The 15127-nt window shown below is 41.3% G+C and overlaps 1 protein-coding gene across 2 annotated transcripts; it reads right to left on the reverse strand.

Annotated features, from left to right (window-relative positions):
• Positions 1–4159: 4159 nt before the first annotated feature.
• On the reverse strand, positions 4160–10864 carry LOC129112007 (phosphatidylinositol 3-kinase regulatory subunit gamma-like). 2 transcript variants are annotated; one of them, XM_054624190.1, is made up of 10 exons: positions 10761–10864; positions 8584–8695; positions 8367–8465; positions 8070–8250; positions 7821–7937; positions 7541–7680; positions 7273–7449; positions 7077–7151; positions 6787–6957; positions 4160–6658 (listed from the first exon to the last, which is right to left on the reverse strand). In XM_054624190.1, the coding sequence occupies exons 1-10, from the start codon at positions 10813–10815 to the stop codon at positions 6385–6387; spliced, it is 1401 nt and encodes a 466-aa protein (XP_054480165.1). In that variant the 5' UTR covers positions 10816–10864; the 3' UTR covers positions 4160–6384. The 2 variants fall into 2 exon arrangements, with proteins under 2 accessions (XP_054480165.1, XP_054480157.1); XM_054624182.1 differs by having other exon boundaries at positions 7541–7683.
• Positions 10865–15127: the final 4263 nt, after the last annotated feature.

The following is a 15127-nucleotide window of genomic DNA, read 5'->3' on the forward strand; positions in this document are numbered from 1 at the left end:
ATGGTGGCTCGAGCACTGTCACTTTCCACACAAGCCTGAGTAGTGTTAATCACATCACATATTTTTAGCACTTGTGAAGTGATCGGTGCCAATGTGCAATTAAAGAGCCTCTTTGGTTTCTCATAAATTTGACTACGGTCTCCATTCAATCAATGGATGATGCATGATAGTGAGGGACATACATTTTCTCTATAAGTTCAGTGTGATAATATGTCCATCAGAATTTGGTTTTAATTGTTGAGGAATTTGATGTTGTTTCTAACAAATAACTTTATTACTAGAGATTCATAAAACTGCCTCTGCTAAATCCTTTAAATTAACTTCATTTGCAGAATATCCATGCGTTATCCCATGTGTTTCATTTCTAATATGAATGTGTTTCTTTTCCTTTTCCTTTTGTTCTTTATGCTGCCCTGGCAGGTGTCTCCCGTAAAACGGGTTTTAATAAGTAGGTAAGGTGCTAAAATGAATTCGTATGTGGTGACATAGACTTCTTTTGGTAAAAGGGGTTCTGTTACAGTGTGTGATTATGCTTTTATTTTTTTTATGAATGGCTCTAGTCCCTCATTTTTTTCTTCTATAGGCAATGTTTTTACTTGTCATTATTTTCACCAATCATCTTGTCTCTCCATTGTGGTGATGGGAGGCAGAGTGTTTGACTTCCTCCCAGAATCTCCCATGTAGTGGGAGAAAAAGTAAACAGTGTGAGGGTCATCCTATGGAAAGCGGTCACCATAATTACCATTCGTTTTTTAAGTGCAGGGTATGTCAGACTTTTGCATCAGGGCTCTTTCTTTTGGCTCGACATTTGCTTTCACCAGGAAAGAAAAACATCATGAGATGAAGCTGACAGCCAAAAGGTTTTGACAGGAGTAGGAAGAGTTCAGCGTTTACTGAGTACTTGGCTTTGAATCAAACAAGTAATACAAGTATTTTGTATTTAACTTATTCTGGAAAAAATATCTGTTATATGATTAGGGTATTTTATTTCGTGTTGATCATAAAATATCCTTCTTATTACAAATGCATTGTAGTTTCAAAAGCTATCTCATCTTCATGTTTTTTTTTCTGATATTGTCAAGGCCGTTCTGCTCACCTGACAGGTCTTGTGAGTTGCGTAAGTCCTCTTTATCTTGAGTGAGTTCACCACCTACAATGTACATACAGTGTTATGCTTTCAGACCAAGCTGGATTTTTTTTTATTTGAACTCTGAAGCTCCTCTGCCATCTGCATTCACTCAGTCCTGTGCAACATTGGTTTGCTGGCCATGAGCCCGCTGGTTCTTTTTAATCTATTTGAGAGCTGAACTCCCACAATGAGATTGTCCTGAGAGCCCGAGGGACGCCGAGGGCCTTCATTTATTACAGCTGAAATCATTAGTGAGGATTTTTTCCTTGAGAAATAGAAGTACAATGTTATATGTATGTCATGCAAACTGTAGAGCATTTATCCAAAAAGAAAGTTATAAGTCGGTTCAAAATCTTGCTCTACCTGTTTCAAGGAGCTGGGATCATTTTCAGACCCTGCCTAAACTGGTATAAGCAAATCTGATTTGGTTTTGGATCCGGATTGGCATTTGCGCTGAATGGTTTGTCAGCAAGCAACATTTTGTTATCCCTTAATAAGAGCTGGCTCAGTGTCAGCTCTCATCTCAGTGTGATCTGAGCCCCAACTTCAATCACTGTTACCAGAGGTCACGGAGATCGCAAATAGATGACGCATCAGTGACTAGTAAGTGATGCCACAGTACATTTTTGACCAAACAGCAGGGAATTCTTCATTATCATAAAAGTTTCTTTATTAAATTATTTCATGCAATTTCACTTCTAATTTAGTCAACTTGAAATACAAGTTATAGGTTCAATTAAGATAATGATCGCACCTCATTCTAAACTGATTGATCTAGTGTAACTTTCTTCTTTATGTTTTGATTTGAGGACACCGATCAGTAAAGCTGAAGACCTCTGGTTGGATTGATTTAGGCCACCAGAAGGACATACGTCTTAAATATACCTGTGTGCCTAAATGTTATCATACATATTTTGTTGAAAACGTACATTAGCCTATTCACTATAGCATTCAAGATATTGTTCATCCACTACATTACATTGGGGCTATCTGCAAGTAATCAGACATGTTATAAGGGCTTTTCTTTAAATGATAGCCAATACATTGAGGAATGAATTCCCTGAAGAAAACATTTTATGTACAAACTTTCCCAACATAATTTCCATTGTGAAACTGTTTGAGCTGCATCTTTTTCCCATAATCCAGCCAGGCCTGGAATCAATTTTCCATCTTATTTTTCTAGCTTTTCCATGACCTCAACAACTCAACAAGTGAACCGAAATTGTTAATAAATAGATAGATTCGTACACACAGATAAACAATATACAGACAAACTGTTTTTATTTCTGGTGTTAATCACAAGGTTTCAAAGAAAATGTGGAGCTGGTATGTTTAATGGTTCAGTTGGTAGTCTACATGCTGCTTGGCAGGCAACAGGATCTCTTGCCTTCAGCCTATAAGCCAGCTATAATGTGAGCTAGTAAAAAAAAGAGGAGAAAAAAAAATGCCTCTTATCGATTCTGCCTCCAACATAGCAACTGCTCGCTGATTGGTCGTCAGCCGGCGCGTTCCCGGCCTCCCATTGGCTCGTCGGGTAGCGTGAAAACGCTGGAATCGGACGGAGACAGAGGGGAGGAGAGACGCGATTGGCTGCTGCCAAACTGAAAGCAAAAACCTCTTTTCCTGAGAGCCTGTGAGACAGTTGATGGTGTGTGTGTATTTTAGGCGTGACTCCAAAGGTAATTCGTCCTGCCCCCCCCCCACCTTTCAGCCAGGACTTATTTAAATTGAGAACTATAAAGCACAATGACTATGAATTTAAACGAGCGAGTGAGGTGTACAGATAAGAGAATAGAAAGAAAAAAAAAAGATAAGTACAATGTGTATAAGCAAGAAAAAAAGACGTGGGGGCCGGCTTTTACATAGATTAAACTCAGATTCAGGGAGCCAAGGAAAGTGGTGGGACTGGGCTGCGAATGCTGAAGTGCTGTTGAGGCAAATAGCTTTGGGGCACAGCCAGAGGGGGAGTTTCAGGTCGACGGAAATGTAGCAAAGGCCTAACTTAACCTTTCCAGCCCACATTTTTTTATACCATCCTGTACAGGAGTTAGAAAAATGCACTCTTTCCTGCTCCTCCTCTTTCCCCTGACTGTCTAGCCCTGCACACTTTCTCATCCCACTCTCTCATAGTCTTTAGGACACTCACGCAGCCAGAGTGTGACTCAGCGCCGGTACAGTTTGTCCTGTCTTTATATCGGTCTCCCCCTGCAATCGTGTCCATCCTAACAGAGGATGCATGCATGCCTGTCCGCCAGCTCTCTGTGCTGACACAGGTAAGAGGGAGTAATCCATGGCCTGGAACTGACGCTCTACCCTGGTACATCCCTGCCCTCTGCACCTCATTAATCCCTACCTAGCACAGACTTCATGTGGTAGTTTGAAAGAGGCCACCTGTTGCCCGGGTCACGGAGGATAAAATGGTGGGGTCACCAGGGTTAACGTTACTCATAATCATCAGTGACTATATCCTATAGTTTACACAGGTGTTTCTTTATAGATGGTGCTAAAGTTAATACAAATAAAATATTTAAAACATTTATCAACTTAATAATAACTAAACTCAAGCTATCTGGTACTAAATGTAAACAGATGAGCAGCATTCCTTTCACAGGAGCTTCGGAAAAGTTGTATTTAACAATAAAGAAAATTCTTAGTGAAGTAAGTTTGATAAATTGTTCTCTCGTGACTCAACAGCGGCCAGGCTGAGTAGGGAAAAGGGCCCACACATATCCTGCTATTGTCTTATCGCTTCCTTTCTCTTCCATCTGTCCACAGTGTGTCCTCCAGTGCCCTCGCTGCCTCCTATCTCTGCTGACCCAAGGATAAGCTCATCGGACGACAATGGCTCCACTGGAGACAGATGGTACATATTACAGAACTAGTTATCTCATTTAGTCTCTCAATGCTTTGTATTTGTATTTCTACTTTTGTCAAAGAAATAATACCTTAAATGAAAAAAAGAACGGCTACTGTGCATTAGTTTCACAGTATCAGCAATAGACTTTAAAAGAAAGCAATGGATTACGTATGTTGACAAAACCCTCATCAGTTTATTGTCTTTCAGCAAGAAAAAGGTCAGGATCTCACATTGCTTAGCTTCACCCGAGGAGTTTCCTCAATCCCCCAGTGGAGTTATATTTTTATAAGAGGCTTAAACACCCTCCTTCCATAAACCAACCTCAGAAATACATTTAAACAGTTTCTCTGTACAGAGTATCTATTGTCCTCAAACTTGAAAAATGTGCCAAGTTCAACATGGATTCCTTTCCTCTTAAGCTATGTAGGCTGCATGTCGTGAAAAAAACATTCATAGCTCGAGCAATGCCACAGTTCAAGTAATGGAGGCAGGATACTTCCGGACCTCTGGCAGTTCACACAAACATCGGAGGCCACATCATACCAACTCCACCAAAGAGAGTGCATTTTTGTGGCAAATGTCAACCTCTCATAACAGCATCACCTTCACCACCATCATCATCGTCGTCATACTTTGCAACAATAGAAATACTGTTGGATTGCACTTTCTTCAAGCTTTCATCTTGTGGCATGTTTATAGAAAAAATATATATAGAATACAAAAAGGTTATACTTCTTTGAGTAACAGAATATAACATACAGTACTTCAGATTATGTTTTGATCAGCACATCAGCAGGTGTACATTAATTGCCCTCCCCTCGCCCCAAATGCAATAACCAGACTTAACAGGGATGTAGTTTTTTGCTCACTATTAAGTGCTTTGGTCAATGGGTATAACATTGAGTATGCTCTTACAATGGTATTCTACAGGATGTTAATGCTACATAATTATCCACTGTATATGAATGTCTGTCCAGAAAAGGGCAAATTGTCAAGATGCACCACGACTTTTCACATATTCACACGTGGCATTTACCCAAAAAACGGTTTGGTCCACCAAACCAGTATGACGGAAACAGCCTGTTTACAGCACCATTATCCCCCATCACAAATGCACTAAGTAGTAGAAACGCATTTTCTCATTTGTGAGAACACAATGGGCCATTTTGAGCACAGAAAAATATATTTTACAATCACAAGTTATATCTTTTAGAGTGTCATGCAAAGTATTATTTAATTTGCGTGAACTAAAATATCATGCGCTCCGCACACTTCTTACAGTGTTTCCTATTATCCACATGAGTGCACCTACGTTTTTACTCATTTCAACTCTCAAAGTGTGATTTGACGCTAGTTCAGTGTTTCTCTTACTCTCAGCTTCTCTGCTCTGCGTCATAGATGTGTAAAGAGAACTGGACATAGCGGTGGAGGCAGTGCTCAGTTAATTCCTATGATTTAAATGAGGGCTATTCAAGTGTCAAAAAACAGGTTACAGGTGTCTCTTTCCCACTGTCTATGGGAAACAATCTTTATGCGGACCGAGGCATCACGTGACATAACTGGAAATTGTAATTCCACCGTTTGGCCACTATGTTTAATTTGCTTCAAAGTTTGAGCTCCTCCTTTGGTCTTGCTCAGCACGATTCTGGGTTTGCTGTGCGCTCAACTTGACAGAGCGTTCGTTATGCCACAATGCCAGTAAATAATAAAACTTAAGTAGGTTATTATTGTGTCTGATTGTTAGTATTATCAGTTACTAGGGGAGTAAGGAAGCACTAGAAGATAAGCATGATAGTTAAAGCGGTTTTGGTGACATACCTAGTATATTTTTTCTTTTGCTCGAATACAATTTTCTTTACATGATAAATAATTTCTCTACTAAATAAAATATACATACTTCCAATTTTTTTTCTGTGCTCACAATGTGCCATCACACGCTCAGGAATGAGGCACAAATATAACTCCATAGCAACCAAATATATTTCTAAACTATTGGTCAAATTTTCAGAACTGAATACAATTTAACTAGAGAAATGGACGTCTCTAGCAACATCAACTCCAGTTGTAAAAGTTGAAGTCAAATAAAGGTGCAGCACCTGATGTCAGTGAGCAATTTTATGGTTGTCAACATCCCTACCGAAAAAGGTGTCCATTAAACAAACGGCAATAAATGAAGTACAAAAAAAAATCTTAAAAGCTTAAACAGTCTCTTTGAAAACAAAAAACGAAAATAAAAAAGTTCAAGCTGACATTCAAGTTCCAGTCCCACTTCAATCTGTGAAATCCCATTCACAAAAAACGATGGAATCACTGTAGTGCAAAACTTAACACAATGCACCTCGATGCAGTCATTCTCGCAGGATACAGTAAACATGTCCTTTTGTTTCTCTCCGTCGAATTACATTTCTGGAGCGGCAGGCGGGAGCCCCGCTGTGTGTTTTGGAGTCTGTAAGAGTTTGTGTTCCTCTGCGTGTTGAGAAGGCGTGGCTGCAGCTTTGGCGTGCACTGGATGTGACAGCCGAACGTCCAGGGCGTCATTGTGTTGCGCTAAGGAGTGCAGGCGATAGTGCAGGACAAGGTCTTTCAGTGAGCAGTGGGCATCGTATGGCTCAGCAAAGCCGTATCCCTGCGGTGTGCTGTAGATCATACAATGCTTCACTTCTTCATTCACACTGTAGGAAAAGAAGAAGAAAAATCTCATCAGCGAGTGTCGCACATTACACTATGCATAATAATAATATTAATAATCTCAAAATCGATCTGTTGTCCAGATACTGCTTTCCTAAAATGTTATACTCACACAACAGAGCAGGCGTAGCATCCCTGTTTGCTGCTCTCGCGGATCAGGAACGTTCCAGGAGCTTTATCTTGAAGCATCTCCTCGGCCTGCGTCCGGCTCAGTTCACCGACAAACCAATTCGTCTCATCCTGATGTGGCAAATTCTTCTCGTCTCCCTTCAACACATACGTGCTGAAAAAAACCCAAAAGTTGTATTGTTACACCTCCGTAACAATTCTGTAAAAAGTCTCTCACGTTTATGATTTAAAATTGCAAAGTTAAAACATTGTTTCATTTTATTTGATACTTACTCATCAAGGCTGTCACTCAGTATCCCCAGCCAGTCATTTATGCGTTTCTGCCTGACGCCTTTGTGATTAAGCCAGCTGCAAGGAGAGGTGAAAAGAACGGTTTCATTTTTTTATATTTAATAGCTATACTTCACAGAGCAGCTACAGACATATTTTCCTGCAGATACCACAAACAATGCTCTGACAATATACTTACTTAAGGTAAAGGTCTCTGATGTTGCGTAGCTGGATGATGTCAGGCCGCAAGCTGTTAATCTTCCTGTCCGTCTCTCTGTAGTCCTCCACCTGCGTTCTCAAGTCATCCTCCAGATGGATTTTGCTGTCGTATATCTCCCCAAGACGGCACTTCAGCTTCTCATAATTTATCAGAAAGCTAACAAGGGGAAGTAAAGGTCACAGGTCTGAATGCAGTTCAGGAAAACCACAAATAGGGAAATTGTTTGGGCCATGTTGTAATGAAGTACCTCTCCAGATCTTTGTCGGCTCCCTCGGACTGATTGTTCATCTCAAACTTTTCCCCGTAACGCTCCTGTTCGCGACACTGCTCCTCAAAGATCAGCATCGTCTCGTTAAAGGCCTCAATTGCCGTTCTCTTCATCTGGATCTCCTTGATCACAAACAAGACATCCACTTAGAAAAGACTCAGGGGACTGATAATCGTAAAGCCTACTGTTTAGAACAGAACAAATGTCTTTGCACAGACAGTAAATAACACCAGAGCTCATTTAATGCTTTTGTATTTACCTGTGAGGTCTTTGTGAAAGCTTCGTAAAGACGATCAAACTCCTTAGACTTCTCTTGATAGTGACAGTGAACCTCTTTGAGCTTTCTTCCAGCGACATCAACGCTGTCCTCTTTCACCTGAAGTAAAAAAAACGACACTTAACATGTGGAATTCACAATCATCCGTATTAAACAATAAAGTGTATCTTCACTTATAAAACATTTTTACAGTTTGACACGTTTAATAATAAAATACTGGTGCTCACTGACCTGCTGGAAGCGGGACACAGGATGGGTGAGCATTAGGTCCAGTGTGGCGTTGTACTCCACCAACGGGTGGTGCTGATAGTGCCAAATGAGCTCCACTACTGAAGTGAACGTGAGCGGGTCGGAGAAGCCGTATTTCCCATCGCAGTGGTAAATCTTGATCAGCTTGTTGTGACCTTCTTTCCTGAGAGAGTGAAACGTCAACCCACAAAATTAGATTCTGAATGTAAAACTAAAATTAAAACCCTGTTGATGATATTTGTGGTCGTGCTGTTATGATTAGATTCTGTGTCTGCTCACCTTAACGTCAGCGTAAAGTCTCCTTGTAGCTTTGTGGATGCGTCACGCACCAGAAAGGAGCCATCAGGTGTGTCCCGGAGCTTCTCGTTCACCTCATCCCTGAGGGAAAATCAGTTAACAGTTAACGGATCTGACTGTACCGATGCGTTAAACGATCAAACAACACATACTCAGTGTTCATAAGAACGGTGGCATGTTTAAAGTGAAGGTACTTTACCTGGTTATGTCTCCCCAATACCATTCAGCGTCCTGTAGCGTATGTGTAGGCGGCGAAAGGCAGTTGTTGTTCATGGTGGAGGACACTGGCTTTGTTGACCTAGGGGGGAGAGCTACAAGCAGAAGAGAAAGAGACAGTTAAGAAAATGAAATGCAAAGCATCTGGATAGCAGCGACTTAGAAAGAGATCTATCAGAGATTGTACAGCATTGATCTGTTGTGAGATCAGGTGAAGTACTGTAAACACGACTCTTTCAATGAAATGACTACTGCATTCAAGGATGTCTGTGTATATTTTTTTAGGAAATGCAGTGTTCTGAATGTATACCACCCCCCCAAACCCCCACCGCCACACACACACACGCAATATAACACACACACCCACACACACACACTGTCACACCCTTGCTTGATGGAGCCTGTCAAGATCTTGGGACAAGCCCAGGCATGTTTCCAAGAGATATCACTTGCCAAATCATTACTAAGTGTGGTCAGAACTAAAAAAAGGGAAATGTGGCAGTTAGTCCTCATTTCTGAGCCCAATCATTCAACACATGTGAATCATGCTTTCTTTTATTATCCCAGAAATTCTAAGATGTATGTGTTCAGCTGCCTGCAACTCTTGCAGAGCAGATAAAAGTCCAACTTCTTAAGTTTGCAGCGGCCTCTGGCTCTGCCCTGAAGTGCATGAAAGGCATCTAATAAACCATAAATTACATTTTGAGTCCTTTGGACCACCCCTCCCATTTTACAATGATTGCACGCCAAGTTTTCCAGCAACCTCGGAGGAGTAATATGTGCATGAGTCTGGCTGGAGGACTAAGCATTTTCCTTAAAAATGAGGGCAAACCGCATCAAGAGGAGGTGAAGGGCGATATATTTCACTGCAGGACAAAAGTGCCTTTCATGAGGCAGTTAGGGAGAATACAAGAGCACCCTCAGAGAGGAGAAAATGTGGGTTTCCACCATCCGCTCTCCCTTTTTTTCTAACCTTAAAATAAACAAAAGGCAGGTGCAGCAGCACAGTGGCAGGCACAAAAACGTAAAGCTAAAGCTCCTGAACTCAGCAAAATTAAAACAAGCACACCTTTCCCTTTTCCTGTCTACTGCCGAGAAACTCTACTGGCTTCCAAAAAAACCCCCCAAAACCCACACAGGCATACCAGTACAACGTAATTTGAGTGTGGAATAATAACAAATATCAAATCAAGTCAAGTGCCTTGTTTCGGCACTGTGTGCAATTCAGAAAACACATAACAGTCAAGTCTGAAATGTCACTAAAAACGCCTTTACAGTAAAGACCTTACAGGAACAATAAAGCAAATCTGTATTGTTATCATGGTGTGACAGTAGTAATAACTTTAAGTACACACTCTATTGTGTCATATCATCTCTAGTTATTTATAAATAAATAATAATACAATTAAAGTGATGGGCTTAACATTGTGGTGCGATTTTTAATCAGCAAGTGTCAAATGAAATGAGCTAGATGGTTATTTAGAATAAGGCATTATGGGGACAACAATACACAGTGTTATACACAGTGAAGCCAGTGTAATAACAGGGAGGTCAACTGACAAAATGTAAATAAATAAAAACTTAGTGTTCGTGAGTTGCCGGAGTTAAGTCATGAGACGAGCTGTCTAGTCTGCTTGCCTCTAGCCTACTTCCAGAGCTGGCACACACATTAACCACGGCTGGCTGCAGAGGAGAACAAAGCGGTCGTTTCATGCGGCGCTTATTAACGCACCCTTCCGCTGCGTTCCCTTTCTAAATGCACTCTTTTTGCATTGTCATACATAAATGTATTTGATTCACGGTGGTGGTGGAGATGCACAAAAAAAAACCTGCCATGCATTTGTGTACAAGTTTTGTCGTATATGCGCCCGGGACAAAAGAAAGCCACTGCGCCTGGTCCACCGAAAGGTATTACGTAATTGGCAAGTGAATTGCGCTATGCATGCCTGGGCAATGCCACTGGGGGAGCTCAGCACACAGGACCTGGACCATTATAACGTTTTTTTACCATCACCTGCACAGCATTTTTGATAGATGTCAGCTTTAGTACAGACATTGCATGAAACGATGCAAGCAAAAGATGAAAGCAGAAAAAAGGAATAAAACCTCTTTTGACCCCCCGCAGATCAGACAATGGCTGCCTTTAACCCTATAACTTACCTGGTGGTGCTTGATCCATTTCGATGTAGAATAAACCTTCGGGAAGATAAACCATTCCTGATTCAAAAGAGTAGTCCAGGTTGCTGTTGCTGTCTTTGCACGTAAATAATAATAAAATAATAATAATAATAATAATAATTGAAAAAAAAAAAAGACGCTCGTTTCTTTATACCGCAAATTCAGACTACTTCAATGCAGTCGCAAACGCCACGTCCTACATTGATTTGGACAAAAATAAAACGTCTTTGATTCCGAGTCCATGAAACGTCCCAAAGTCCATCTGAGTATTCTCAACATATCCTGTCTAACTGGGGTTATTTCGGACCGATAGATTGTCAGTTCTTGCCTTCCTGCTGCGCGGCGGAGCTCTACTTTACTTCATCTCGGAAGTAGAGCGACTTTAAAGGGCTGTTCTATCATCATCTTGGAGCGGTCCAACCCACAGAAGGGGAGTTCCTTTTCTCTTCTTGTAGGACACACGGTCAAGTAAAATACTCTCAGTCAATTTAATGCTTTATAGTTAAATAAAAAGAAGAATTAATACGTATGATTTACAAAATAATTATTTATTATGTGAATTCCACTCGCATGTAGTTATCGTGTACCACTTCAGTAACCCCCCCGAGTTGTATTGGTTCATTCCAGACCGTTTCATTCAGCTCTCCTCAAGCTGCACAGTTAACAGCTGAAAAATTCCTTTCAGAGCATGAATGGACGAGAAAAACCTTGTTTATTAGCTTGAATCATTCAATGAGAACACAACCTAACGTATTCCTTATATATTTAAATACTTTCTACAACGTGGAATTTAAGCATTTTCTGTCCCTTTAGCTTCACACAAATTTGCTGGTCAGTGAATAGGTTTCAATAGAATGACATCATGCGATAGATTTTATGATGAGAAAAGTGTCTTTAGCTGTTTGGCATCCAGAGAGCACCAGACTCAAACCCTTTTGTCTGAGACGTAACAGAGTAGCCTGCCTATTTGACAAGTGTGTATTATATTCTTGTTGAGCTTGTCAAACACGTTCAGCAGCAAAAAATGTAACGTAATTATTGCTGCGCTTTCATCGTCCGGTTCAAGACATAATAGATAATAGCAGGTGTGTTAACATCAGTGCCTTGAAAATCAATGTAAGTGTGAATTTATGATTTCATGATGGGTCATTCTGCTTTTTCAATCTTCATGTGGGAAAAAGTATCATGATCATTATCTCCGTGTGCATGTTGGATGAATACATGCGTTGTTGTTCGTTCATGACACAGAATGACGTGCTATAAATTTAAACAACCAAGGCCTCTTCCACCAGCTGACATAAGTGGCTGCAGGGAGAGTGAAACAAGGCCTGCATGGTCAGAGGTCTGTCTCTGTTGGTGTCCAGGCGTTTATGGCCGGTCCCCTTTTGACCCGAGGACAGAGAGTTGGAGGTAATTGCCTCCAGCATCCCTTTTTCCCATCAGTAAGACGATTCTTGCCTGTGTCCAGTCAGTGCCCCTGAAACTTCCTAAACTAACTGCCGTGATGGAGCATATCTCGGCAAGAGAGCCTGCATGCATGCTGCACTCACAGACAGACATGAGTACACACTCGACAGGTATTTCCAACAAATAAAGCGTCTATCAACATAAAAACCTCTGTATTATTTGCATTTTGTATGCCAGTGCTGTTTAACTTTCCAAAAGGTAGTTGTTGGACGTTGGCAAGTTTTTTTTTTGGCATTATATCCGCCATTTGACAGGTATGCAATTGTGTGGGTGTGTGCACATGTTGGGTGGATGCACTAGCTGCTGTGGTAAGGAATCGGCCTTAGTACACGGGGAGCTGGCTCTACCAGTTCAGTAGACCAGGGCGCCAATACATGACAGCTTGTGTGTTTTACATGCGTTCCTACTTTAACAAGCCTTGAGGCCTGTCATGGCATGTCACTTTCCCCCACCCAACCACCCGCCCCTCTGGTGTCAGAAGAGCACAGAGTTTGCCCCTTTAACTGAACTCCGTGACACATTTCACTAGCACCATCCTCTTGAAACGCAATGGCATTGGCGCTCCAGATGTCTCAGTTGGGGGACAATGAGGCATAGGCATGACAAGCTCCAGTCTCTGGGCTTTGTGTTTGGAATATGCCACCTCTGTGATTAGTATTAGAAAAACGCTAAAATATTTTGGGTTTGCTTCATGTTGTGTGCGTGTAGTGACCAGGGTGAGGGAGGCCCGACTTGCAGGATAAACCTTTAGGCTTTGCACCCCAGATCCAGGCAGTCCTGATGGGATCAGTGAAGGCTAATCGTAAGATTAACGGGATAGGCTGATACTGCAAGCCTACCAGCTGCCCGCTAGCTGATGTGACTCATCTTGATATCCACCACCGCAATATACCACCAGACTGTGGGAGTGCTGGGAAACACTGCATGAGTTTTAAATGAATAGACAGATGTTTCTCTGTGCTAAATGTAGATAACGGTTCAATTGTAATTCTGTTAGATTTATGTTTTGACACTGATCTGATAAGTAACATATAATGACTGGAGAAGAGCTGTTAAATGAAGCAAATATTAAGGAGAGTAGGTGTTAAAGACATTATAGGTTGATCTATTCAAGGAAGAGAAATATAAATATACAAGAGTAAAGGAGAATGGCAAACTTGTTTTGTTGTGTCCTCGAGGTTATTAGGTCAGTGAGGTTCAGTGTGTTGTACATGAACTCTGGGGAAATTATGGAAAGTGCTTTAATCCCCATATTTAAGAGTGTTAAATGTGTACATGATAGGCCTCCTGCTGTCATTCACTCAGCCACCCTAAATCACAACAACCAGTATTTGTAGAATCAGTGGAATAATCTGCTGGCTTTTTAGACTAATGCTTGTTTAGACTCTGTTCACTAACTGTGTCAAGGAATATTATTTATCAGCTGTTTTAATATTTCCTTTGACACTAGGACGCATTTTTTTATCAGGATTTACTTTGTTTGTTGTTGGAAAAAGAAAAAGACTCAAAGACACAACACGTCAAAGCGATGTCAGGAATCAGTTCAGTTCACCAATGCTAGTATCTGTGTCATGGTCTCGCATTGTAGCCCAGGGTGAATTGTACATCTCTCAAATCTTCTGTACTGTAGTGTGCTGCTATTCACGGCCATTGAAGGCATGCATAATGGTTTTGGCAGGGCATTCGACATCCACCATGGAGAGACTGTGGGGTTTCCCTTATAGCCAGCCAGAACCAGCACACAAAGCACGCAGTAGTCCTGCCAGAGGCAACTCGACTGTGGGCAGAGTTTTAGGGCGGCTATGGTCTGGCCCCCAGGACCCTGCCATTGTGGAAATGTAAGTGGGGACAGTGTCTGAACGGCTTGAGTTGGAACAGAAAACTTTGGATGACCAAAACTATGAGCTTCAAATAGCTGGGCCCTGGGAAACATAGCTTGTTCTTTTAAGGAGGTCAAAGAAAAGCCAAAAAGAGGAAAAAAAACTGAAAACCAATGTTTGGTGGATGTCAAATTGGAGGCTACTGTTACTATAGACATCAGCAAAACTGACATACCATTTGCTTTTTAAACCCTCGGTGTCTGTCTGCCTACTTGTCTGTTAAGTCCAGCCTTCTCCCTCTCCCTATCTGTCCTCGAGCACCCGGTGGTCATACCCACCACTCATCATCCGTCACTCCGTTCTGCCAGAGCCTAATCTTACCAACAGAGGTGACAACTGAGGTACTCGCGGCATGCCACCACATAACGTTTACCAGCTGAGTGTCTGAGTTATGTTTAGGATGATGATCCTGTGGTATCAGCAGCCTCTGTCTCTGTAGAAAACCTTCTCCACCTCTCTGCTTAAGCGGTGCATCAAATAAAGGCCTGACCATGAAGAATGTATGTGGAATACATCAATGCAACGCTGCCTGTTTTTCAGCCCTTGTATCATTAGGTGTGGATTAAAGTAGGTTATAGAAATATTTTCTTATTTGAATAATTTGTTGGTCTTTTCTTCCAATGAAGCTTTTTGTTGTAAATTAATGAAATAATGAAAAATACTCGGCACAGTTTCCCAGATCCCAAACATTGCTTGTTATGTCCGACCAACAGTCAAAAGCCCAATGATATTCAAATCGTTAGGATATAAAGCAGTATTTTTGCTTGATTAATGATAGATCATTAAAATGTATCATTCCAGGAATAGTCATGAATAAATTCAGAAGATCCCAATTGCTCAAAAAACTCCATTGTTTCTGATTCAGACAGCCCGCCTGCTCATCGCTATTAGTAGAACTTCTGCGATGCATCTTCAACTGTGACTCAACTATGAGTCTTTACAGAGAAGATGTCGTGTGTCAGTGAGCAAAGGATTCACGCCTGGAAGCTCAGTGCAGTTAAG

This window comes from Anoplopoma fimbria, chromosome 3, assembly GCF_027596085.1.
Source record: "Anoplopoma fimbria isolate UVic2021 breed Golden Eagle Sablefish chromosome 3, Afim_UVic_2022, whole genome shotgun sequence".
NCBI lineage: Eukaryota > Metazoa > Chordata > Actinopteri > Perciformes > Anoplopomatidae > Anoplopoma > Anoplopoma fimbria.